The following is a 27,349-nucleotide window of genomic DNA, read 5'->3' on the forward strand; positions in this document are numbered from 1 at the left end:
GTTTTATGATTTAGTGGTTGTGGTAAATGATAGGGATCAGAAAGCATGGTGTACTGTTGTCATTTAAAATAATTATAACCTGGCCCCAGAAGTCTTATATCATCCATTCTGCTGAGCACTATACTCAAAAAATTTCCTCTTGTCATCCATATCCTTTCTGACCACCCCCCAGCCTCAGGCATCCATTGATCTGTACATAATTGACTTTCAGTTTATTGAATTAAATTTAATTGAATCCTCTAAAGTTCCATGCACATTTTACTTTTGCATGAGAAGATGGCACTCTTGATGCTCTTTTTAAAAGAAAAGTTAACTCGTTGTACCTAGCTTAGTACTTTAAAATTCATCTAATATAATAAAGCCACAACTCAATAACACAATATTTAAGTTCACTCACAACCTTGCACCAACTTGCCATTTCTGTCCCATGTATCCTTCAGCCCCATCTGAACACTTGCCAGAAACACACTGTACCCTTGATGCCTCTGTGACTTTACTCATGGCTTTCGTCTCCTATATCTGGAGGATTTTTGTTACTCTTCCAAGGCCAAGTTCAGATCTCACCTCCTGAAGTCTTTCCTCAGAAAACATCTCCTCTTGAGCAGAATTGTTCGCATCCTACTCCCTGCTTCCATCGGCTCAGGCCCTGCTGCTAGTAGAGCACTTACCACATTTTTTTTTTATATTTAGTTCTCATAGAGTTCATATCCCTCTCCCAAGGCTATATTTGAGCACTTCAGGGGCATAAATTATGTCAGATTCATTTCTAAATTACCCCCTTCTAAGTATCTGAAACTTAATAGATATGCAGTGAATATTTTAAATAAAATGTTTAAAACCATTCCTACAAAGAAGTCTATCTAAGTGCACTTAGACACAGCTCTAATGCTACAGTTTTAAAGCTTTCTGAATAAAAATGAGTGTTCTTCTCTTTAAGCTCTGCCATTTCAGAGGTGCCCAGGTTGGCAGCCCTCCTGGACATCACTGCCTCTGTGCCATTAGTGTGAGCTTTCTTCTTAATTTTGTAGCTTTGCCCTCCAGTTAGAATTTTTAGCATCAAATGTAAAGATAGATTATTATCGCTTGCTTCCCCTTCTTGAGCAAAATACTCAGAAATGTATACAAGACAACTTGTCTCTATTTAAATCCTTGCTCTCAATTGAAACCAAAAGTACATCTTTCAAACATGACTATTATATACTGCTTCTTATTTGTATACCTGATAGCTCAGCACAATTTGCCAGGTCTGTATATAAAAACTAGTTTCTTGAACTAGTTAAATATAGAGAGAAAAAAAAGAGAGAGTTTATATATCTTGTTTTATAATCAACTTTGATAAGAAATCAGAAGTTAACATTGAGCTGTGATTGAGTGTTGACAGATCTGCTAGAGTTCATTCTAGAAGGGTACTTAGGCCTTTTCAGTACAAAAATAACTTTTTTCTTTACAAGGCTTGTGAAGAGAGTTGGAGACCAACAATTAATGTTTTATACTCCAGTAAGGGCCTAGAATAATCTTATTTTAAATTCTTGAAGGAAACAAAAACCTAAACTTTGGAAGCCTTCCTCAGATAGACTAACGACATATTTAAGATGCTGCCCTTGGCCTAGTGAAATATGGCAAGAGGACCCCCAGTGTTTACCGACTTAATCCTGAACCCACTGACTGGGCAGAGAGAGGAATGGTTTCTTCCTGCCCATGCCTGAGCAGTCCCCACACTCACACCCAATACCCTATAAAAGCCATACGCCATCATTTTTTTCAGCTCTAGGAGTGTCTCTAGGTTCTGTCTCCCATATCCCTTAGTCTCAAATCTTATTCCTGGTGGTCTCCCTTAGGATCCTTTCTGCTGTCTCTTATCCGGATTGTGTTCTTTATCTAGCCCTTTGACTTCCAGACTCTGTTGATCACTCTGCCAGGGTTTGAATCGCCATCTTCACAAGAGGTTCCCTCTCGCTTTGCCCAAGTTGGCTCCACTGGACACAGAGATCCAGCAGGTGGTCCCCAAAAACCATTTCTCAGCTGAGAGCCAAGAGCCTGAAGCCCACTTGTCTCTGAAAAGGAACTAGGCACAGACTTGCCTTGCCTGCTCACATCATGCTGCCCTGTGTTGAGATGGTAACATGTAGTTGATACTCATATCCATTCCTTCCTTGCCTACCTTCATCAGATCCAATAACCAGCAGCCTCACAGAATCTGATGCTTAACTCTGTGTTTTCCAATTTCTGGTCTTGAGTTTTCTTTCCTTTTGTTGTGGCATCTTAATGATTGTACTATTGATGGCTACTTTGTTTAGTTCCACTTACATTTTAACACAGAGGTCCCCAGTCCCCGGGCTGTGGACCAGTATGGTCTGTGGCCTGTTAGCAGCCAGGCTGCACAGCAGGAGCTGAGCTGCAGGTGAGCGAACAAATACAGGCTTCTTCTGTATTTGCAGTCACTCCTCAGAGCTAGCGTCACCGCCTCAGCTCCACTTCAGATCATCAAGCATTACTTCTCATAGGAGCACTGGTCCTTGGTGTCAAAAAGGTTGAGGACCACCGTTTTAGCAGATACAGCTCTCATAATTCAAAGAGTAGGGCTGAAAGAGACCTTGATGTTCTAAGCATTAGCCCTGACAGAGGTGCTCCTACGTGAACGTTTTCACTTGAAATCTTTGTGATTCCTTTCATGTGCTTAAACAAATTTTTTTCCATAGGTTCTTTCTGCCCAGTTTCTTTATGAATTATAATTTCCAACCCCCAAAAAAGTGATGATGATGATAATAATTACAATAATGTAACTTGAAAATTTCTTACATCTTCATTTCTTTCATTGCTTTATCTTTGTCCTCCTATATCACTTTTCTTTCTTACTTCCCAACTCTCTGTCCACAAAGGCACAAATATTTAGCTTTAGGAAATAAATGCTCTGTGTACCCACAAAAATTTTTCCATGAAAACTCAACTGGAGAAGCACAAAGAGGGAGTAATTCTAGGTTTAATGTTCTTATCAACCAACTTTGATAAAAACCTCTAAGAGGTTTTTCTGTCCCGATTCTTCCAGGGAGATGGACACTTGGAACAAGAATAGTTTCTTCCTGATGTACTCCTAACCTGCTCTTTGAGTTGCCATTTCTGTCACTTCAAAGCAGTGGCATATATTCTTGCTATGGAGTCCATTTAAGTAGTAATAGAAATAGAATATGATGTTCTCATAGAAAAAAAATGGTTCCTGAGAAGTCCGTGTCTTTTAGCGCACACACAGAATATCCTAAAGCTTTGACTGTTAGCTTGACTAAATCTCATATTGCAGAAAATGTTTTTAACATTCACACTTTTGTGTACTTAGCTTAGAGAATATGGACTCCTTAGGAGCTAATATTTAACTTCTTGGAAACTGAATTATATTTTAAATGCTCAGGAAGATGCTCAAATCTGATCAATTCTTTTGGAAGCAAATGATCACTTCCTGATTTAATTTTTGGATAAATGCAGATTTTTTGCATGGCCTATTTAAAGAAAATTAAATGTACAAGAAGCTAAATATTTCATGCATTGCTACCCTGTTTTGCTGGTAAATCCTTTGTAGTACAAAATGCATATCAGCAAGTGACTCCACTTTTTTCTTTATATAGAATAGCCTCTAGCTGGAATGAAGGATTTCCAACTATTTAGTTTATGATAATAAATCTTTTCCAGCACTGATTACAAGTGGAAATACAATTCTTTGTGTCATATCAGTCTCCATTTCTCATTTTCATGGTCTTGTGATTATACAAAACCTGGATACCTTAACAAAATATATTTTGAAATGTTGCAGTGAAGACTGTAGTAATCTATGACATGGCAGGAGTGACATCCTTTGGGTTGGATAAATCTGGGCCTTCTGCCTCCCCACCCCTGTACGTAGGCCCATGTTTGGGGGAACCCCAAGTATAGGAAAGGGCGATTCAGAAATGCAGCTGGAAAGTAGACAGAGGAAGTGGCTGCAACCAACCAGCACCCATACAGCCCTTGCTCACCACTATTGTCTTTCTCCCTGACTGATCATTGAGATGAAACATAAGGTGGCCTTCCTGTAGAATGTCACATCTGAAACTCCTTCCAGGAAAAGCATCTTCAGATTTACTGTAAATCAAGCACACACTTTGTGACAGAGATAGAAGTGCTCACTAAATATATCACAGGCACCTGACATTTCTCAGACTCCCTTGTGGCTATAGTCATCAACTTCTTCCGCTCAATGGGTTGTGAGCAAAAGATGTGTATATCATCTCCGGGCAGAGGCAGTTAAGAGAAGGAGAACACGGGGGCTCTGGAAGCCACATGTTGATAGGGCAGCATCACAAAATGGTGGATTCTTACTGTCAGCCTGGAGTAGAGACCCCTGCCTTCCCACACTGGACATTAGCATGGGTGAAGTATGAACTGTACTGTGCTAAGCAGAGACTTCTGGGTTAATTTCTCACTGCAGTATAGGTTCATTCTCTCTCACAGTTTCTCTAATCCCCAAAGCCCCCTCCAACCCCATTAGGAGAAGAGCACACATTGAGATTTTGACCCATGCCCTGCATCTCCATCCCGAATGGCTCGTACCATTCAGCAAGAATAACAGTTTGTTAAGTCCTGGCTTCTTATATTTGAAATGTAACTTAGCTTTTTTTAAAAAGCGACTAGCCTTCCAGGTATTCTAAACTGCTGTTATCTACTAGTAAATGGCTGCCATTATTCCATTTGTTCTTTACTTGACAAATAGATAAGGAATAGACCCTTCAAAATACTAATATTCCTTATGGCCTTTTTTCTGCAGGTTTTAATAAACTGTTTCTGATCCTTACACCTTTTCAGTGATATTTGTAGAAATCTCAATTTATAGGAAGAGTCAGAGCTTCTTTCAATGACTCAACAAATGTTTTCGAATATGTTTCTCTCAACACTGATATTCAAAATTAAATTTACATTTCTCAGACTTCACCTTTAGAGCAGTTTCCGACTTTTCATTTTTAAAAATTGGAACATTTTTAAAAATAATGGAAAGGAAATCAATTGGGAAGTGGGCCTTATGATGACAGAATAGACCTGTCTCTCTAGCTTAATTTTTGTTTTTCTGTATTAGAAATAAATTGCTATAATGCCTAAGACTCTCAATTAGGCATAACCCACAATTATTTTAGTGTAAACAAATTTGTTGGACATCAGTGACTACCAGCTTCTGTTTATTCTGAGTAAAGGTTTTGTGTGTAAGAAATGTAACTTAAGTCTGTGCCTTTTGACTGCATCAACATATATATAAGTAAGTATATCTAGAAAAAAACCAATGATACATAATTTTCGAAAGAAAACCCATATCACCAGATTACTCATTTAGAATTCCTGTGATTCCAGCCATGCTCTTGTAAGGAGATCTGTGTTTTTAAATTATCGATCCTCTTAAATGTGCATATTAGGGTCTTTCTTACTGCAAGAAATAGCCAGTCTCCATTTATATTAATTAGTTGTTTCAGATAGCTATGCTATATGATAAATCACCCCTAAAATGTGTAGCTTAAAACAACAACAATTTATTATTTATCATAATTCTGACGGTTTTATTAACTCCCAGATGGTTAACATCTGGTTCTTCTGGTCTCAGATGGTTCTTCTGTTGCACGTGTTTTAACAAGTCTCTTACTCCATTGCCTTCCCCTGGGAGCTCAATTGAGACCAGAAAGTCCAAGATGGTCTTTCATCTCCCAGGATCTGTCCACTGGCCTCTTACCATTCAGTAATCAAGTTCAAACTTCCCAGAGGGAACATTACAAGAGGATGAGCCCCAGTGTGCAAATGTTCATCACATCTCTACTTGAATAATTCTTGCTAAAATCCCATTGATCAAAGTATGTCACATGGCTAAGCCCACCGTCGTTTTGAGAGGGAACTACGCAAGTAGATGGATGCTGGGAGGAGTGCTTCCTGTGGGCCAACAAGTAAGAGTCTACCTTCTACATTGATGAAGGCTTGTTTTAGAATTCACAGATAGAAGAAAGACAGGAAGGTATTTCAACTACAACCACTATTTTTGCAAACCTCATAGAGAATTGGATATACACACATACGTGGTTTGGTATACCAAGAGTATTAGAGGCCTGGTTATCATAGTGCAAGAGGAGCAGATACTTGTTATCACCTGTCAGGTGTCCACCATTGCTGTGGTCACTTAGGGACTCTTTGTCTCTGTTTCTGCTGACCTTATTGCTGCCCACTGGCTTCATTCTGCCTTGGTACATCATATCCTCTGCTTACTCATGGTTTCTCATACTGCTTTGCCTCTTTGTGATCTTTGGCCTTTGTCCATGCTCCTAACTGTTGACTCACTTTCTCTTTCTGTCTCATATTCACCCTCCCTATGAGAAAGGAATTTGTTACCACTTCACTGGGAATTCTTCAGCCTTCTAAAACAGCTAAGTCATCTCACAGGCTCTATATGACTGCTGCTTTTGGTCAGACACCCACCCTAACTCTTCTAACCTTGGTCAGGATGGTTGGGTCAGTGCAGAAAGACAGACTGCGATCACAGCAAATCTTTGGAGTGGGGTAGTCTTTTCCATTCTGTTTAGCTAATTGTGATTGGATTTGGAGGTGTAGGGGTAAAGAAGGCTTTCTTTGAGAAGCACTGTACCCTTTCTCTCTTACTCCAGCCTTCCTTCCTTTTTCAATCAGCTCTCTCACCCTTGAAGCTGATTCTGACAGCTGTCATCAGATAACTGGCTGGACAAGTATAGAACAGGTGCCATCTTTAGTCAGGGTCGCTGTTACTCTCACACATAAGGACTTTCATTAAGCATGCTTTATCCTTTGCCTTAGATCTCTCAATTATATCACTGTCTTTTATTTCCTTTCTTGTAATTGCTTGCTGAATAAAGGAGGTATGAAAAAACTAGTATATAAATAATTTCATGTGTTGCAAATAATTCAATTTCATTGAAAGACATTAATGTTTTTGATGGTCTAACATCAATGTCAAAAAGGTTTTTAAAATTTTTCTAAATTCAAGAAGTCTTTAAAAAATTTTTTATATATTTTTGTACTTTGTTATGCATGAAGTATATTTAAGAGTCACAAAACTTGATAATAGTAATTATCTTAAGGGAGAAACTGGGTTTCTACGTTGCTTACATTGAATTATATAGTCTTTTGTACCTTATGAGTGTTATACCATGTACATATATTGCCTGCTTTTAAAATTAGCTTTTTAAAATGTGTCTTTGTCTACATTGTCCTGACTTGCAGTTCTTTTAAAAGGCCAGGGCCAGCATGTGGTACAATTCTAGCTGGCACTATTCCTGACTCCAAAGTAGGACCCCTGAAGTTGTGTCATTGGCAACACTGTGAAGATCTTTTGTAGATACTCAGAAACCATTCATACTTTTTTTTAAACATCGGTGACTAAACTCGGTAATTCCATTTGATAATTCGATAAATGTAAATAAAAGGATATGAAAGGGAGGGAAGTGCTAAGGGCTTCCCAGGATGTGACAATGTAAGATGGCTGAAAGCTCCAGATCTTTTCAGAAGAACTGGAGCTCTAGGTCTGGCAATTCACATATTATGTGTATGTCCTTAAGCAGATGACTTCACCATACTGCATCTTAGATTCCTCATCAGTACATTTGAAAATATAATAGAATTTACCTGTAAGGGTTGTTGTTAAGATGAGATAAATTTATGCATGGGGCAACAGTGTAATTGTTGGTACATGGAAGGTGCTCAATGAATAATAGCCATTGTAATTGGTTTATTTTCCTCTCTCATCTATTAATTGGGTATAATACCCACTTTCCTATTTCCTGAAGCCTTTATGAATATCAAACAAGTTAATCAGTTATAGTGCTCTAAGGAACAGAGATTTGAGCTGTTATCAAGATGTATTCCATTATCTATTATTTGGTAAAAAATATCTGTTAATTGTTCACCTTTCCTTCAGTGCTATGCCAGGTTCTAGCTATCAGTTCCTTGTAAAAAGTCTACTATGGGACAGCTTTTTGGGCTAGGAGGAAATTAGAAACATGTTCCTTAGTACTTCATTAAGTTTGTCTTGTTACTTAATGAGATCGTTAGAATCTCTGTAGTCATGTAATCCCAGACTGCTTTATTCAGAGGAGCATTCATGGTAGTGTCATTGTGTAGATTTATGTGTGTCAAGGTGTTAATTATGTGAAGTCATTGTGCACTTTCTCTGACCTTCCTTCCATAGTCTCAGACTCAAAATCTGTGATTGAAAAGCAAAAATATGGGCTAAGAATGGGCATTAATGTGCTTATTCCTTATAGTAAATACTTAAGAAAATATAAAAAGTAACTGTCCTAGAGTTCACTGTTGAAAAATGCCTTTCACAGTCAAGATGATGTCACACCCAGTTAGCTATCCAATCTGTGAGGCCAGGCACTGATGAGTCACCAGAGCAATAATTACTGTACTAAACGGCATCCAGTCACAGGTTTATTGGCTCAGGAAGTCAATCATATTACGCTGTGCAATCAGCATTGAACCCCCCATGCTGGGATGCTGAAAAGTACAACAGACTAGAATGAAATGGTAAGTAATTCATGGCCTTCCATATCTGGTAGAAAGCTTGTACATTTTTTTTAATTAAGCTAATTTCATCTTTCACTTGAGAGAAAAACAAAGATTTTATTTTCTTACTAATGATGAGACTTCTTAAGTAAACAACAGAAGAGTTATGTTTCTTGGGCTTAATATGAATGAATCCTTTGTCAAAATTTAGATTTTTCAAAATATATATGATAAATAATTCAGGGGAACATTTGCTCTTTGATTTAATATAAATTTTAGGCAAAAAGAAGTAAGGAAACCCCAAACTGCATTTCTTTTCTAATGATGAAAAGTTTACTAAAGAAGGGGGAATTTTTTCCCCTTCTGTTTTTAGAGGTTCTACAGGTGACATGTGAAAAGTTGCTTTGAATGGAGTAAAATGACGTGAAATATTAAAAGGCTTTATTGTTTATCATTACACTGGGTCATTTTAACTATATATGTGGTTTCAAATATCAAGATAATTTATATTCCAAACATGAACCTACCATTTGTCTCATTCAAACATGCTTTCAAATGTCTGTGGCAAATATTTTTTGCAAATTACAAGCTATTCTATACTAACATACTCTTTAGCCTTGAATAAAATAAACATAATGCTGCTATTTTAAATCGACGTTTCATTCATTTTAATGTAATTGTATAAACAATTTAGTTTTAGTTCATGATTCTCATATGAGAGAGAACAGCCATCATTTTCCAAGGTGAACTATAAGGCAGATCGCTCCTAGCAGGGCAGGGCGTTGATATCAATATTAAGAGTGCGGAAGCAGTGGTTTTTCTTTGTGAGACATGCAGAGCACATAACCCTTACAGAAAGAAAGCTCAGTTTTCTGTAGCTGTATTTGATTTTCACTTTGACTGAGTGCCCGGGACCTAGTGATATCTGTGAGCTTGGGTTTTTCACCTATGACAGCATACGTAGGAGCAGTGGGTGAATTTCCATGGGCAGAAGTCAGAGGATGGGCTGGGCCATCGCTTTGTCCTTCCCAAACGGAGTCTACACTGGAGATGATTTTGTGTTTCTTGGTGCAGTTAACTTACAACTTAGAAGAGAGACTGTATCTTCAGTTGTCATAGTTCATGGCCTCCTCTCATTGTGAGGATTTACTTGTGTCTCTTTTAGTAAGTGCTTTCCCAACTTTTCTTAATATTTTTTTCTTTATACAACACTGCGATTTAATGTGTAATATTTTATTCCACATATACTCTTAAAAGCTAAAGCAGGTTGAATGATACTTTCTTTTCTATGAAGTTGTCTAATGGTTTTCTATATTTTGAAGGATGAATAGTTAAGGCATCCAGAAAAAATAAATAATAAATGAAGAACTTATGACAGAAATTGTATGTAGTTGCTAAAGATTTTTCAAGCATTACAATTTATTGGTATATCTTTTAGAGAGTGTTTTAGTTCTCTCCAGCACCTCTTCAGAGAGCTAGGCACTTAAACTTGATTAGCTTAACACACAAATCAGGCAGGTATGCCATTTGTTTTCTCAGTGTTTGCTTCCGTAGTTTTCTCTCAATGTGTGTAGTATGTAGCATCAACTTGTTTTAGTGCCATTTATGCCAGTTATTTTTATTTTCCCTGAAGCTTTTGTGTAAATTCGGAGTTAGCATTTTAACAGAAAGTCATGAGAGACCAGAGTAAATTTGGCTAAATGATATAGATATGTTTTGTATTTTGGTTAGACATATGGTTTGTATTTTGGTTGGACATGGTTGTATGAACTTCTGTATCTGCCTGTCAATGTTTAATGGACAGGATTGTTTATATATTATGTTACGGAAAACCAAACTTCCTAGATCTTAAATGAAACCACATAGTATGGATGGTTCATTAACAAATTAATATTTATATATGTATAATGTTTATATTTAGCACAATGAGTTCTTTTTTTGTATTTATAGCAAGAAGTATCCAACTACAATTGTAATCAGGTTCAAATCAGAACTCAATTGCTGACAAAACACATTATCAGCATTGTTTCATTTTCTTTTTGTACATTTAAGCTCTATTCCATACACACATAATTTAACAACTAATTTGATCATATCGACAAGAGATTGGTTTTTAAACCAAGTAGTGTAAATATAAATATAGTCTTATGTAGACTATGGTCAGACTGCCTATCTGAATAAAACCTCATCTTCAAAGAGCATAAGTCTCCATTTCATTCCCCTTTTGTCCTTTCATTTTTTCCTGCAAGTACACTGTGATGAGCTCTGGGGACACAATGGGGGAACTGGAAAGTTGCGGTCCCTACCTTTAGGAGGCTTTCAGTTTAGTAGGAAATGTGGGCATTATAAAAATACACAAATAAATAATAAAAATCACAAATAATTCAGTAATTAAGCTGTGAGAGCTACCCATATTCGTAATAATGACATCACTCTTACCTTCTTGAGAGAGTCATTGGTCACCCCACCTCTCTTCACTAATGAGAAGACAATGATTAAACCTTTCCTTTTATGTAGGAGTCTGCTGTGGGACAGAGGTCTGTATTCTGTATTTGTATTCATGCTTTCCGGTGGACAGTGAACACCTTACTGTACAGGGCATACTAGATTAGGTGATGGGAGACATGTACAAAGATGGGAGAGGCACTTTCTTTGCCTGAAGGACTAAGGGAGAGAACATGCATACAAAAAAAAAAAAGTCTATTTATTTCTATATCTATCTATCTAATATATGTGATGATTAAAACAAGGAATTTCAGGAATTCTTACAGAGTGAAATGACGTTTAGTTTGGGTGATCAGCTAATGTTTCAATTTTAATTGATCTATAAAGAAATAAGTTGGACTTTGATAAGGAAATATATTGGAGAAGGCATTCCAGGGAGAAGGAATAAAATAAACAAAGGCAAGAAAGTGAGAAAATTCAATATATTGAAGGATTGACTCCAGAAAGAATAACAGAAACAGACCATCAAACAAACAAAAAATAGTTATATGGAAATAGGAGAGTATAAGCTTGATAGGATAAATTGAGGCCAAATTATTAAGGGTTTTTACATTTCTTATTTGAGGATATATTGAACTCTATCCCATATAGTTATTCCCAATATTTAACCAAAGAAGACCCTTTAGGAAAAATTAATCAGCACTGTTCAGGAGGGTGACTGCTGTGAGAAAAAGACCTGGAACTCAGAGCCGAGGCATGTCTGTTGCTGTAGTCTAGGTGAGAGATGGGGAAAGCCTGAATTGTCAGTGGTTCAGCTGGTAGGTAAATCAGTGTTTGGGGTTTGAAACAAATTTGCAACAATACCCTGAAGCTCCCAGAGATAATCTCTAGAATGGAGAAGCTATTAAGCCTCCCCTCTAACGTCACACTTCTAACTGACTTATAAGCCAAGTTCGTGTGATCTATTAGGAATAACATGGCAGCCCCTCTGCTATAAATGCAGATGTTTAAAATGGAAAAACCACATGGATGGCAAAGTAGACATAATGTGCCAAGTATTCGAGACCTGATTTCAGCTAATTTATGAATAATTGATTATTCCAGTCTTGAGAGTTAAATATTTAAAAATTAGCTCCCTTTTAGAGTTCATGTATAATACAAGGACTGATTTTCTATGCTACAGATTTCCACTCTTCATTTCATTCTTTTTAATACACTATTAATTCTTATTCTATCCTTTTTCAGTTTCCTGCATGAAAATTATTTAAACATTGCACACAAATCTTTTGTGAAAGAAGAAAAGGAAATTCAGTTTGTGGGTCTCAGCAGGAGTTAAGCTAATGCAGCTTAAAATAATGCCGAAAAAGAAGCGCTTATCTGCAGGGAGAGTGCCCCTGATTCTCTTCCTGTGCCAGATGATTAGTGCACTGGAAGTACCTCTTGATCGTAAGTATTAACGTTTTAAAGCTGTTAGGCCCGGGAGTCAAAACCTCCCCAGCATTTACCATCACTCAGAACTGTGTGAATAGAGGTGTCTGTGTGATACTGAAAAGCTAATCAAAATTAATTTGGCTTTTACCTTCAGCACCTGGTGTTTATAAAGAACCACACCATAGAAATGGTCATTGAAACAGTCAGACACATTGTTCCCTCCCTATCATTATCTTTCTCACCCCTCAGGTGCCTTTTGTGTACCATGGGGATGCTGGCCAGAGAAGGAGTGAATTGTAGGCTACCCTGGTCTTCCCAACAGGACTCTTTATAGAAGCAATTCTACAAGAAAACCAAATGAATTGGTTTAAAATGATCATGGAGATCACCCCCCCCCACCCCCACTTACCCCTCTCGCTTCTTGCTTCTCCACCGTCTCCCTTCATATGCTCAGAGTTCTCTGGAAAAGACTGGGGGATGGTCTCTCAGTCAACCCTATGCCACCTCTGTATCCCCAAACTACCTATAATTCATTTCCCTTGATTTAGACAAGGTAAAATTCACCTTTGATTTTGAATCTTAAATATGAGTATAGATCTAGGAAATATATCTTATCTAAAGCTTAATGAAGGGTCTTCTTTGGTTTAAAAATGTAATCAAAGATCAAGATGTAAATTTTGAGAATAAAACAAGTCACCTGCAAAAACACTCTTTAAAATGAAGCGAGTAACAGTCTCTAAATTAGCCCACTCTTTTCTTAATGATAAAGTTTATACTGTACTCTCCCTGGTCTGGGTGGCCTATTTATGAAAAATGAAGATAATGCTTAGTTTCAGCTGGTAGCTTTTCCTTCATTGGAAAGCAGAATTTCAAATCTGGACAATTACTATACTTCAGAATTGATTTATTCTTTATCCCTAATCTGCATGACCTCTTTAAATCCATTAGCTTCCTGAATAGAACATCTGTTTGGCAAGCTTTCCAAGGTGCAAGGAAGATAGCACTTTCCTGGGGCTATTCAATTGTTGGGATGTCATTTTTCGACAAAGAGGTTGCAACTGCCAGTGGGAAGACATTAAAAAGAGATGTGGTTTGCCCCACACTTTGTTGAATTCCTTTGCTGTGCATCTATAGTCTAAAGTTCAATAAAATGCAATATTGTAGTTATTTTTAAAAAATATTCATTCAATGACCTTAATTTCAATTTTCAAAGAAAGATAGAAGGAAAGGAAGAAAGAAAGAGAGAGAAAGAAAGAAAGATTGTGTAAGCCCGTTGGAGTTGGAATGCTTAAACTGGTGCCCTAACAGATAAAGGAGAGAGAGAAAAGCACTGGAAAGAAATGCTTTTGTTCTCTCTTTTGTTAAATATATCCCCCTTAATCTAACTGCTCAATCTAACAATCAAAGGGAAACAGTCACCTATGGCTAACTCAATTATCGCTGCTAATGGAGAAAGAGCATAACCATGATGAAAAGAAAGTCACAGACAACCCAGGCGCTCCTGCATTAACCTTTGCAAGTACAGTGACAGGCAGCCCTGCAAAATCATTTGAATTGCATGCTAATGTAATTTCTTCCTTGCTCCTATTCCTTACAGCCCTTCTACATGAGCTGCTCCTTGGTGTGGGTACTAGCAATCTCTGGGTGATTGAGGAATTTTGAAGCAGAAATATGCTAACAGTCTGAAAAGTTCAGTTGCCGACTTGGGGATGAACCATGGAAATATAAAACCTAAAACGAGTGTTGGCTTCGGCTTTAATGAAGCACTGTCATTGCAGCCATGTAAAATTGTTAAGTATCATTGCCATGTGCATAGTGATGTCTGAGATAATAGGACCAGACACTACACAGTATGTGACAACTCAGATTAATTGTAGATTTCAGCTGTTTTTCAAATTGAACATAATTACTTGTCCAGCGTACAACATGGATGGAATGAAATTAGCCATACCTATTTCTGGAAGAATCATTTTTTGCCTACAGCATTTTATTTTGTTCTTCCATATGTTATGTAGGATAGTTGCTGCAGGAATAAACGAAATCATGAATAGGAGTTTCTTTCTCTTACTACTTGACAACTTCAACCTTTGCTATATGGTTTTTTAGGTCAAATCGAATAGACAAGATGCCCCTTTTAACTTCAGGGTTCTAACGTTCTCATTACTAACATCTGGTTTTCTTTAATTCGTTTGCCCACTCACCTGCTGATATTGATGGGGAAAAAGCAAAACTTCTTGAAGACTGTAAGTGTCTTTCTGTAATTACTAGGCAGTGTGAAAAATTGGCCATGTCTTTGTTTTTGAATTAATAGTGTGAATTAAATGCACAATTTTTATGTTTTGTGACTAATGTCTTATTAAGCATGTGTATTTACTGTGGCTAACCATTTAAATACCAAGAAGCAAGTTTCATATATTCCCTGCATGAATTCTGAAGACTCAGGTATTATTATTTTTCTTTTACCTATATTATGCTCTACTAACTTCTGTGCTTTTTCACATCTGATGTAACTCAATGAGAAAATTCACAAAATTTAAAAGAATGACTTTCTGATTCTAAATGCTATTTAATGTTTGCTGGAATAGAGACATGTCTTTTGGTATCTTTTGGAAAGTGGGTGCATGCAGATGCTTCATCCAAATCGGCATCTATATACCCTCTTATTCTTCTTCAGCCTGTGGACTGTGTAGACACGTGTTTTCAGGTGTCATTAGTATAATGGTCTGGAGAATCTGAATACTGTTTTGAAGTGTGCAAAAGGCAATAAGCATCACCCCATACACACAGTGTTTCTGAGTGGCTTGCTCTAAGTGAAACTTTTGCTGCCTCTGACAGTTGGGCATCATCTATCATCTATCTTAAAAATAGTTTCAAAGCATTTGAAAACTCCTTTGATATTGGATTAACCAGGACAATTATGCAAAATCACCTTTTTTTCCTTATTACTTCAAAGCATTTGTTGGTTGCCAGGTGACCTAAGCACTGTTCAAACAGGTACATCTGGACAGTAAACTCCTGCCAGTTAAGAGTGGCATCTAGGTCATATCTGTTGCAGACACATGAATAGAATTTCTGGGTCTGAAACTACCAGCCTTGCGCCTCTGTCACTTGTAGAAAACCACAAGAAATTGGACTGAGTCACTCCTAAGGATTCCCTCACCTACAACCTATGTCCACCATTCCCTGGGTGTGAAATTCAGGCTTCTTTCCATCATCCCAGACTCTATATTCCCAGAGCCTAAAGGATCACTCAAAGGTGAAACTGGTCTAAATAAAAATGATTATGATAATAATGTAAACATAGCTAACATCAAAACCATCATAGTATTGGCATGTACTAAGAATTTTACAAAAATCCTTTAATTTTCCCAGTGATTCTAGAAGTTAGATACCACTTTTAAACCCTATTTTCTCCTTAAGGACACTAGGTTTTATGGAAGTTAAGAAAGTTGCTTGAAGTCTCACAGCTGGTAAGAAAGAAACAGATTAGTTCTTAGCCACCAGACCAAACTGCTCACCAGCATTGGAAACTGATAGAGAAGAATGAGGGTTCTGTGTTGAAGTGGAGATGAGAGGAGCCACAAGATTGTCAGGAGAAGGAGGAAGGGGAGAAATCTTGCTAAAGGGAGGGGAAATTGATACTGCACAGTATCCGGCATTTAAGAGGCGAACAATAAATGATGACAATAGTGGATTTAGCTTTTGATCTGTATTTTAGGTGTTATTTGGATACTTAGTAAGGGACATCTGGTGGACAGGACAAGACTGGAGACAAAGCAAGAGAAGAGAACCATGTTTGTAGATTTGTAAGACATTAAACATGTGATAAATTTAGCCCTGGCAACAGTTAACCACAGTAAACAAAGATAAGAGCTAAGGGCAGTTATTAAGCTTGGGGAAACACTTGTTGGTAGGTGGAAGAGGTTTCACAGAGGAAGCACAGAGCGTGGGCAGAGAAGAAAGGGAAGATGTAGAAAATGAAAAACTTCAATAATCCAGAGTGTCAAATGCAAAAGGAAAGGAAAGGAGAGTACAAGTCTAAGAAAGGTCCTTGGGAAAAGCTTCATGAGCAGAGGAGAGCACCCTGGAGCAGGGCCACTGCCTGGTGCAGCTCTGGGAGACTGTTCCCATTGCGGTTCAGGTTCTCAGCCTCAGCACTGCTGACCTTGGGCTCAGATAAGTCTTTGTTCCAGGGGCTTTTCTGTACCTTGCAAAATGTTTAACAGCATCCCTGGCCTCTACCTACTACATACCAGTACCCACCCTCCCTACCTCCCCAGTCTCAGGCTTCAGTGGTGATAACCAAAACTGTCTCCAGATATGGCCAAATGTCTCCCAAAGAGTGGGGGCAAATTGCCCATGGTTGAAAATCTCTGGTGTGTGTAAACGACTTTTTCTGGACTTATGCAAGGCAGTGGCTTCTACCAGGAGAGTTTAGATCTTTTCTATTTTGAGCCTTAGTTGTTGCCATGAGCAAGAAAGAATTTGAAATAGGTTATCTCTCCAGTCCCTTCCTGTTCTAACACTCTGTGATTCTGACTTCACAAGAAGGGCATAGCAATCTTAGACTGACTTAAACGATAGACATCCAAATGCCTGCTTTCTTCAGATTAAATTGTTCTGGGTCAGAAGGGTTTTCTCCTATGGTTTGATAATAAATGATCAGAGGAACACATTGAAGAGTGAAATGGAAATGTCTCCTATAACAGAGAACTTCCAAAATCCCCTTATCTTCTAAATAAGACTTTTATCTTTGTTCTTAGTAGCCACCTACCTCCTGGCTCTAATAAGACATATCAGATCTCTAATTTAACCATCTTTTCAACAATAACTTCTCAAATTTATTTGTTCTTATCATATATTTATATTAGCACAAGGGTGAACTATAAATCACTTACTTTTTCTTAAGAAACGCAACATTACCTATAACATAAATTTCATTGGAAGGACTTGTCTGAACCAAAGGGCTCAGAGGAATTTCTCATTGTTACATCAGAAAAGAAGCTTTCTTAATATTCAGCTTGTATTGGTAATTACTTCCCCAAACTTTTAGTGGGGGAAAATGCGCTTCGTGAGTACTTATAAAGTTACCAAAAGGAAGTTATGCCTTGACTTCAAAGTTTTAGGAGACTGTTAGTTAAAATATACTCAGATATGTGCTGCCATCATAGAAATTATTAAAAACATTTGGAGCATATTTAGCCTAGGGTGATTTTGATGTAGAAAAAAAAAATGATTGCTATTATGATATTAAATGATTTATTTCTTTACATTGTTCTTCTACAATTAAGTGGTACAACCTCCAACCATTACTCAACAGTCTCCAAAAGATTACATTATTGACCCCCGGGAGAATATTGTAATCCAGTGTGAGGCCAAAGGAAAACCTCCTCCAAGGTGGGTGTGCTTTCTGCTTTGTGATAGTCCTGAAAGTAAGCGCTGAGATTAATGTCGAAGTTAATTTCAGGTCCTGCACATCTCTAACGCATCATTTATAGGTTCATTCTTTTGTTTCTCTGCTTAATTAAAGTCAGTTTATTCTTAAAAACCCAGATGATTGTACTCATACCCTTCTGCAAAATGCTCAAAAATTATGGGGAGATGTGGAAAGAGCCTTCTATTTGCTCTAATTGCCTTATGACATGGGGAAATCTTTTTTCTCTGGGCCTCAGTTTCTTCATCTGTAAAATAAACAAGTTGAATTTGATGACTTCTAAGATCTCTCTTATCTCTAGAGAGGTCTATAAAATAATCCTAAGTGGGTTTCCAAACTTGGCAGGGTTCAGTACTCAGGATTTTCCAAAAGAATCTTGGCACACGTGCTACATGGCATCTTAGAATTAGGAGAGATGTTAAAGACCAATATATTTTATAGGTGTGCCTAGAAATGCTAGGTAACTTATTCAAGGTCCCATAGCTAATTAGTGGATGATCTGTAACTTGTTGAGGAATATATAGGAGTTTTGGAAAGCTGTATTATCATTAAAATATAATGTGGATTTTTTAAGTAATAAAGAAATGAAAGTTTCTAAATATTTTATTTCTGACTTTGTCTATTACTGGCCTTACCAAACTATCACAGACTGGCACCTCAGAAAAAAAATTAACTGGTACTAAATATTTAAGTATATTAAAACTTTCATCAAAGGTTTACTTAAAAACCGTATGTTCTGTTATATATTTTTCCGTTATTGGAAACCCTCTAGCAGCCAGGCCCTACAATGTCATTTGTTGGACTTTCCCTTCAGTTTCACACTTATTTATTACCTCCTGTAACTCTGTAAGGCAGGATCTCTCCATCTCAGTACTCGATATTGTAGGCCAGATAATTTTTTGTTGTGAGCATGGGGGCTGTCCTCTGTATTGTAGGCTATTTAGCAGCATCTCTCGCCTGTACCTACTATATGCCAGTAGCACCCGCCACCACCATCTCCTGCCCTAGCAGTTGTGACAACCACTAATACCAAGAATAAGCAGTGGGCCTGGAAAACATAGTGAAGTTTAGAGAGTCATGCATTTGCATGAGCATGGCTATTGTTAATTTGTGGCTAGTTTATAAAGTATTTAGTTACATGAGCGCAGTGTGACTTTTACATAAGGGAATCTTTTATACAAATAAAACTGAGAAAGAAGAATTTCAGTTGACAATTTGAAATACTTTTAAGAAATTTATAAAATCATCTCTAGAATTAAAATTTGTCAAAATAGCTACATATAGAATTATCACTTTCAATAACCAACATTTAAAACACCACTGAATTCATATTTCTTCTCTTCCTCCCAACTCACACTTTGGTAACTTGAACCTTGTCTGTTCACTTGTGAAGGCCTTTCTTGTCACATTTTAGCCCAGAGCAAAATTTAGTGGATAGGTTATCAACTCTATGAACAACAGAATTTACAATAAAAATGCTAATGAAGCTCTAAGAGAGTGCCTAGGAGATCTGCTTCCTGTCTTTGAAAAATGACAGGCAATTTGTGTGCATGATTTCTTTATTGAGTCAGAGTTCAGCTAGTTCTAATGAAGAGAAGTATCTTAAAATGTATGGCCAGCACTTTTTCTAAGTGACGATTCAATGAAACATTTAGGTATGGAGCCTATTGCTCTTTTACTGAATATTAAAATCTAATAATGATTTCTGGAAACCCATAAACTGCTTAGGGATTTATTAAAGAGTAAGTAACCCTGTTTTTCTGAACTATTAACAAACTTAATCCTTTATGTGTTGAGCAGCTTCTCCTGGACCCGAAATGGGACTCATTTTGACATAGATAAAGACCTTCTCGTCACCATGAAGCCTGACTCAGGAACTCTCATAATTAACATCATGAGCGAAGGGAAAGTAGAGACTTATGAAGGAGTCTATCAGTGTACAGCCAGGAATGAACGCGGAGCTGCAATTTCTAATAACATTGTCGTTCGTCCATCCAGTAAGTGAGACTTGTCCACCAAACAGGTGGATCTTTTTAAAATATGGCTCTGAGATTCAGCATCTGTTATATCATCTAAATACTATTACAAGAAAGTAATGGCACTAATTCCAATACTCTGATTTGGTTTTGCATAAAAATTATTGCTCCTTTCCTCTTTGCCCTAAGTTCTCAGCCTAATGCTTGTCAGTCCACTGTCTTTTATACGAGTCCAGAATAAAACACTGGGGGTAAGAAAAGTGTTTCTTCCTCAAATTGACCTAATTATTAATTTCTCATGTATTTTTTTCCAGCTTTATTGAAATATAATAGACAATTAGTTGCTTATATTTACATTGTATAATTCAATGAGTTTTTTTCAATTATAGTTGACATACAATAATATATTAGTTTCATAGTACTAATATAGTGATTAGAAATCTATATAACTCGCAAAGTGATCACCCCACTAAGTCTAGTACCCCTCTTCCCCTTATATATTTATTGCATTATAAACTATTTTCCTTATGCTACACTTTATATCTCTATGTCTATTTTGTAACTATTCATTTATACTTCTTAATCCTTTTGCCTTTTTTTGCTGTCCCTCCAACTCCCCTCCCATCTAGTAGCCCTGAAAATATTCTCTGTATCTATGAGTTATTTCCATTTTGTTGTTGTTTATTTTGTTCTTTAGATTCCACATGTATATGAAATCATGTGATATGTGTCTTTCTCTATCCAACCTATTTCATTCAGTGCCATACCCTCTGGGTTCATCAAAGCAATATCTTTTTCCATCCCCTTCCTTTTAGTCTGTGTGTGTGTCTTTTAATCTGAAATAAGTCTCTTGTAGGCAGCGTATGTAGGGGTCTTGTTTTCTTATCCATTCAGCTTCCCTATCTTGGTTGGAGCACTTAATTCTTTTCCATCTGAGGGACTTGTTGATAGGAATATAGTAGTTATTACCATTCTTTATTCTTGTTTTTGATACATGTTTTTTCTTCTGTTTGCTCTGTGTTTCTGTCACAAGTTTGATTTGGTAGCAAGAAGGAATGAGCAAAGCCTCTATCATCTACACCATTTTTTCCCAGAGGTCCCCATGTGTTTTATGTACAAGCAAATTTCTTACAGCCAGATGGAAATAAATCCAGTATGAAATAGGCAATCGAGGACTAAGTATTATTATTTAAAACTTTTTTTTTCAAAATTTCACTGGAAATAGAGTGGCCTCACTACCTTGATATTATTGTGGCTCTTTGCAGTGATCTATACCCAAATCTTCTCAACAACCCAAGAGCATATATTTAAAGAAAAGTGACCATTGCAGTTCTGATCTTTTTTAAAACTATTTTTATTACATGTGTAATACATGGTCATTATGTAAAAAAATAATTGCAAATGAAAAAGAAATTTTAAAATTACTTTTGAATCCTTCCATTCAAGAAAATAACTAATGCTCTTTCCGTTATTTTTTAGCCAGATATGTTTGTATGTGTTTAAAACAATCTCATTCTGAAGTACTATTTTATAACCTTTTCTGACTTACTTATGATATATATAATCTCATATCAATCTTGTAGTAAGTATACTTGTATAATATATAATACTCTATGATATTGAAAGTTATACAGTTATATAACAAATCTTTTGGCATTTAAGTGTTTTTCATTCTTTCGCGAAGAACATGCTTTTAGTAAAATTATGTATCTTCTTAATGATTTATTTATAAGTTCTTAGGCTTAGAATTGCTGACTCAGAATTTATACTATTAATAACAGTGATAGAAAACTGTCATTTTTTTACTTTGATCACTGTATTTAAAAATTACCTTAATATACATAAATTCTGAATTACTATTTCCCCAAAAGTTTAGTTTGTCTTTGGTGTTCTTTTTCTTTTTCAATGTAGAAATGATGGGAGTTTTTATTTTATTTCATAGGGTCACCATTGTGGACCAAAGAAAAACTCGAACCAATAACACTTCGAAATGGTCAGCCTTTGGTACTTCCCTGCAGACCCCCGGTTGGATTACCATCACCTATAATATTTTGGATGGATAACTGTAAGTTTTAAAAATATAAATTTGCTTTCTGCAAGAGTCTTATGATTATTTGCTTTCATAATAAATTATGACTTCCTGTGATTCATAAAATGTTTATAAAATGTTTTAGAGATGCTTGGGAAAATAAATGTTCATTAAAGTAAATAGTGTGTCCTTTCATTCATTCACTCGATTTTTGAGTACCTACTATGTACTACACATTGCTCTGAATAAACCAAACAAGTTTCTGGCTCTCACTTAGCTTATTTTCTGTGCAGTGAAAATAGAAAGAGATAGAGAAGGAAATAGACAATAAATGCATTTAAAAAATATGTGTTTGTTGGCAATAAGTGATATACAGAAAAATAAGCACAGTTTTGAGCAGAGACTTAAAGGAATGGGTGAGTAAAGCAGTCCTCTAAATATCTGTGTGTAAAGGGAAAACTGGTACAAGCCCCTAAGACAAGGGGCACCCTGGTATGTGTAAAAGGCAGCAGGGAGGCCAGCGGGGCCGGACCAAGTGGGCCAAGGGGGAAAGTGATAGAAAAGGTCAGAAAGTCCAGGGGCTCAATGCAGAGGGCTTTGTCTTTTATTCTGACTGAAGTAGGGAAACAGTGAAGGAGAGACTTTACCTGAAACAATACAAATAGTAATAGCATCACGTTTGTTCATGTATGGTAAATATAAAGGACAAAAGAGAGAGTTGGCTTCCTGTTAGGAGACCAATGCCATTATTTAGGCAGGAGTTGATGCTAATTTGGACTCAGGTACTGTCAGTCAACTGGGTTAGAAATGGTCAGATTCTGGATATATTTTGAAGGTAGATCCTCTAGGATTTATTGGGGTCAGGATGGGGAAATGAGAGAAAAAAATTAAAGATAACTACAAAGTCGAAGACTGAGCAACTGGTAAAATGGAATTGCCATTTTATGAAATAGCAGAAGCCCATAGAGGGGACAAAATCAAGCTATTTCGGATGTGTTATATTTTTTCTTTCAAGTTTTGTTTTTGTTTTTTATCCCCAACAGTAGCTAATATTTATTGAGCATTTACTAAGTGTTAGTCCCTTTGCCAAGGACTTTATGCGGGTTATCTCATCTATTTTTTATAACAACCCTGTGAGGCACGTCTGGTTATTCTTTCCACTTTTTAGTTGAGGAAACCGAGGCACAGAGAAATGAAGTCTTCCCATTAGGCAATTTAACATTTGGCCACCCATCCCTATCCTTGAGGGGATTGTTTGTTGCTCTGCCTCTCCCACCCTCCCAGACCGCCTAAGCTAATAGGTTAGCATGTTACCTTTGAGGTACCACGTGGTTCTTCCAGGAGACTAGGAAATCAGGGTTTGGGATCTGAGAGCCCTGTGAGACATCCATGGAGAGATGCCCAACAGGAGTCAGAGCTACATGAGTCAGAAGAAGATTCAGAGTGCCAGTCAGCAGTGTATGAGCGTTTGGTGTAGGTGCTCCCTAGAGCCAGGGCCTGGATGAGAGAACTGAGGAAAGGAATGCAGGCCATGAAAAGCAAATCCTGGGGGACTGAGACCAGGAGCCCTCCAGGGGCCAAGCACTTAAGGAGACCAGCAAAGTAAATGAGAAAGAGAGTCACTGCGGTAAGAAGAGAACAAAGAGTGTCCCCCGGGACAAGGTGAACAAAGAGTGTCGAGAAGACAAAACAATAAACTTTTTCAAATGCTGCTGAAAGACCAAATAACTTCTGATCTAAGAAATGGCTATTGAACTTGGCAACGTGGAAGTCACTGTTGACCTTGACAAGAGTCATTTAGATGGAATGGTGGTAATGAATACAAAATATTTGTGGGGAGTATATTCTGTTCTCAATGACATGATTTCCTCTGAAATCACAGGTTGTACATATTACTAAGGATAAAACTTACCTCTAACATGTAATTTCCGTTTTTGACTTAGTTGAAAACACTCAGAGTATCACAAAGAAATGGAAAATAAATATATACATGAATAAATGAGCCAATATATTTTTCCTATAATTACATAACAGCTTTTACAGACTTTGAAAAAATAAGTAAAAAATCAAATGTAAATGAGCTCTGTATGACATTAAGAATAATAGTATCCAAATGTCACTGCCAAAATGAGGCCAGGTATTTGGTCTTTGGTTCTTATTCAGAAATGATGATTTTTCCACTTAATAAAGAGATATATACATGTTAAGTCTCAGAATCTCTGAATATGTAACTAATTTTTTTTCCACATTGCACTGCTGGCTATGTAATTTACATAAATTTTGGTCAGAGCTTCTGGATCTTTCAAATAAAATTGCATAAGAGAAAAAATTCAGATCTGTATCACATTTTTCTTGCAAGATGACATTATCAATTTATTCCTATCTGAATACATTTTTTTTCCCCAATGTAATGCAGAAAAACTCAATAGGCACTTTAATTTGATCTACCAACTCCCATCAGTAATAAAATACAGCAGGAGAAATGGAAGAGAATTACCATATGCTTATCTTTGACTTTCTGTATTCACTAAATAAATGTACATTATTTTTCTTAAGTTATTTTTAAAACAATCTTTTCCTTAGGGCAAGGGTTCCTAACCCCCAAGCCTTGGACCGAAAATGGTCTATGGCCTGTAAGGAACCAGGCTGCACAGCAGGAGGTGAGCAGCCGGCCAACAAGCAAAGCTTCATCTATATTTGCAGCCACTCCACAGCATAGCATCACCGCCTCAGCTCCACCTAGATCATCAGGCATTAGATTCTCATAGGAGCACCGGTCCCTGGTTCCAAAAAGTTTGGGGACCTCTGCCTTATGAATTAATGACTCAAAACCATGAATTTACAACCACTACCCAGATCCCCATCCTGCCCAAGGACTTGGTTAATGTGGCTAACCAATATTCTTTCAAGCTTTGGCTCCACATTTTCCTGCCTTTTCCTGTCCAAGGGAATTGTAGGCTGTTAACCATAATTTTGCCTTTCATGAAATGTTAGATGAGGGCACTTGCTTCAGGAGGAACACAGCTGCATGACTCAGACTGGTGAAATCCTCTGGCCAGACAACTTCGCCCGAGGCACCTGGGATGTGCGATTTTTCCTAGTTCTCTCACTTCAGAGCTGAAGAATTCTCACAGTTAAGGCTCTGTGAACTGAGTCAGAAGCTCCATGAGGCATGTTAGTCAGCCAAGTGTAAATTCACACATAGATAAGTGGTCTCACCAGCCCAAGTCCTTCATCTGCCTAGAAAATATTCCTTTCATGCTAAAGGCTAGAGTTCCTTAACTGGACCTGAGCGAAAGTAAAACTCGAAGCTAGAAAGTTAGAGTGCTGACAGTTATTCATTTAATTACAGGTTAGGGACCCTGGCATGCCTGCCGCTTTGCATAGGGCCTAGCTCACAGTTAGGTGCTCTCACAGTATTTGGTGTCTGACTGAGTACACAGATGCAACCCAAGTTAACATTCTTACAAAGCTTCCTTAATGCACTTTCTAAGGCATGTGTTTGTATGTGTTTAATAATTAGAGACTAATTTAAATATTAGAAAAAGTCACTTAAACTCATTTGGTAAAACATGTTTTGGTTTATACATCCTTAAATAAAACACTTTATTGTACAACTCTAATCTCACCTCTGCCCCCTCCAAAGAAATTAGGGTCAAGCAGGTACAGTTGGAGTAGTATTGTGTCATTATGTTGTTGTTGTTCTTGTTTACAGTTATTTGCTTTATAGAGAAAACATTCAAAGAGCTTTATAGAGAAAACATTCAAGTGAAATTCACAGAACTATGAATAGATAAATTTATCTCGCTAATTTGGAAAGTGGCCACTTTATAATAGAAGAATGATCTGCATATCTCTCTGCCTTTCTCCAGCCTTTCAAAGACTTCCACAAAGTGAGAGGGTTTCCCAGGGTCTGAATGGAGACCTTTATTTCTCCAATGTTCTCCCAGAGGATACCCGTGAAGACTATATCTGTTACGCCAGATTTAATCACACTCAAACCATACAGCAGAAGCAACCTATTTCTGTGAAGGTGATTTCAGGTAAGAGTTTAGCTTTCTGAATCTCTCTTTCAATGATATTTACAAATATGTGCAAAATATGTTAAGTATTAAATACTATTGATTGACATAAACAGGTTCATTGATCAGGAAACTATCTGTCAATAGTGACTAAAGAGCATGCATACCCTAAATACTGTATTTTATGTTTTTTGCTGTTACTATTATTACCATTTCCCTGATAACTTTCTGAATCTACTCAGAGTTCTGAGCATTTGCGTGTGCTTTATGCCCCACGATGGCTTTCATTGGCAGTCCTGAAGCTTCATTTCTCTGTTCACATATTACTGGTTGGGGGGTGGCTAAGTGAATTAACGAGTTGGTCATATACAATGTAAAGCACTGTTTTAGTTGGTAGGGGCGGCACTTGGTCAGCATAGTTCTGTACGTTTGCTTTTGTTGCCCAGTGATTTTTTTTTACAATATCTTCTTCCCTACTTTTTGCTTTCTTCATAATATTCTGTTTATTTCAGTGGATGAATTGAATGACACTATAGCTGCTAATTTGAGTGACACTGAGTTTTATGGTGGTGAGTTATGGTGATTGTAACTGATATTCTCTCCTTCATTGTAGAATTTAGTTCACTAACTTCACCTCCATGGCTATTTAACCTTTTTTCTTTATGAAATTCTTAGTTACATGTTTAATACCACTAGAATAAAATGTGTGTTTCTTGTGAAAGTTAGCTATAAGCTTGCAAACATGCCACTAAAACATTTTACATGTTGTATGTATAATAATTAAAATTATTATAGCTGTTTTCACATGATTTGGAAAAAATATGTATGTTCAAAATTATATTTTTTATTTTTTGTCTTCTTCATAATTTTTCTCATGAACTAAATAAGAATTGTCAGAGTGCATTAACCTGTTAGAATACTAACTCTTCAAAGTCTTAGTAACCTGTAGCAACACAACATTAAATGGATTTTGATAGTAAGTCATCACATTTCCCATCTGTTTTTACATGATATTAGCAATAGTAATTAGCAATAGTATTTCTCTTAGTTTGGTTTAAAATCCAGTCCCTAGCTTCAGTGGAAGTAATCTTTTTAAAAATAGAGCATTTAACTGTATTCTTTTAAAGAGAAAAGAATTTGATTTCCTTAAGGGAAATATGGCTGTCAGATACAGAGTCAATCAATGAAAATTATGGGTTCTGGATATGGGGACTTCTTAATTATCTATAAGGCAGAATTTCTGCTGTATTAATTTTTTACCTTTGAGATATGAAGTAAAAAACATTAAAGTACTATCAATTACCAGAGTAGACATACTACAACTCCTGCCTTACTATTTTATTTTATTTTATTTTAATATACTCGAAAAATATAGGCCTCAAAACCATTCCCAAAGTGATTTCAGAGGAGAGATTTTTCTTCCATTATCTCTAAAATCTTAGGAAAACTCTAATTTCTCTCAAGTAATATTTAGTTT

General features: G+C 36.8%; 1 protein-coding gene across 18 annotated transcripts in view; it reads left to right on the forward strand.

Annotated features, from left to right (window-relative positions):
• Positions 1 to 27,349, forward strand: part of NRCAM (neuronal cell adhesion molecule) — a 262,800-nt gene that overhangs the window by 181,432 nt on the left and 54,019 nt on the right. For 7 of the 18 annotated variants that reach the window (XM_023538003.1, XM_023538005.1, XM_023538001.1 and 4 more), the window contains exons 4-9: positions 12,226 to 12,426; positions 17,703 to 17,808; positions 19,646 to 19,842; positions 21,764 to 21,886; positions 25,723 to 25,893; positions 26,385 to 26,441. In XM_023538003.1, coding sequence (XP_023393771.1) covers positions 12,321 to 12,426; positions 17,703 to 17,808; positions 19,646 to 19,842; positions 21,764 to 21,886; positions 25,723 to 25,893; positions 26,385 to 26,441 — 760 coding nt within the window. In that variant the 5' untranslated portion in view covers positions 12,226 to 12,320. Of the gene's footprint in view, positions 1 to 8,416; positions 8,557 to 12,225; positions 12,427 to 14,819; positions 14,854 to 17,702; positions 17,809 to 19,645; positions 19,843 to 21,763; positions 21,887 to 25,722; positions 25,894 to 26,384; positions 26,442 to 27,349 lie in introns of those variants that run through there. The other 11 variants (XM_023538010.1, XM_023538009.1, XM_023538011.1 and 8 more) reach the window with 7 other exon arrangements.

The sequence above is a fragment of the Pteropus vampyrus genome, unplaced genomic scaffold, assembly GCF_000151845.1.
Source record: "Pteropus vampyrus isolate Shadow unplaced genomic scaffold, Pvam_2.0 Scaffold208, whole genome shotgun sequence".
Classification (NCBI taxonomy): Eukaryota; Metazoa; Chordata; class Mammalia; order Chiroptera; family Pteropodidae; genus Pteropus; species Pteropus vampyrus.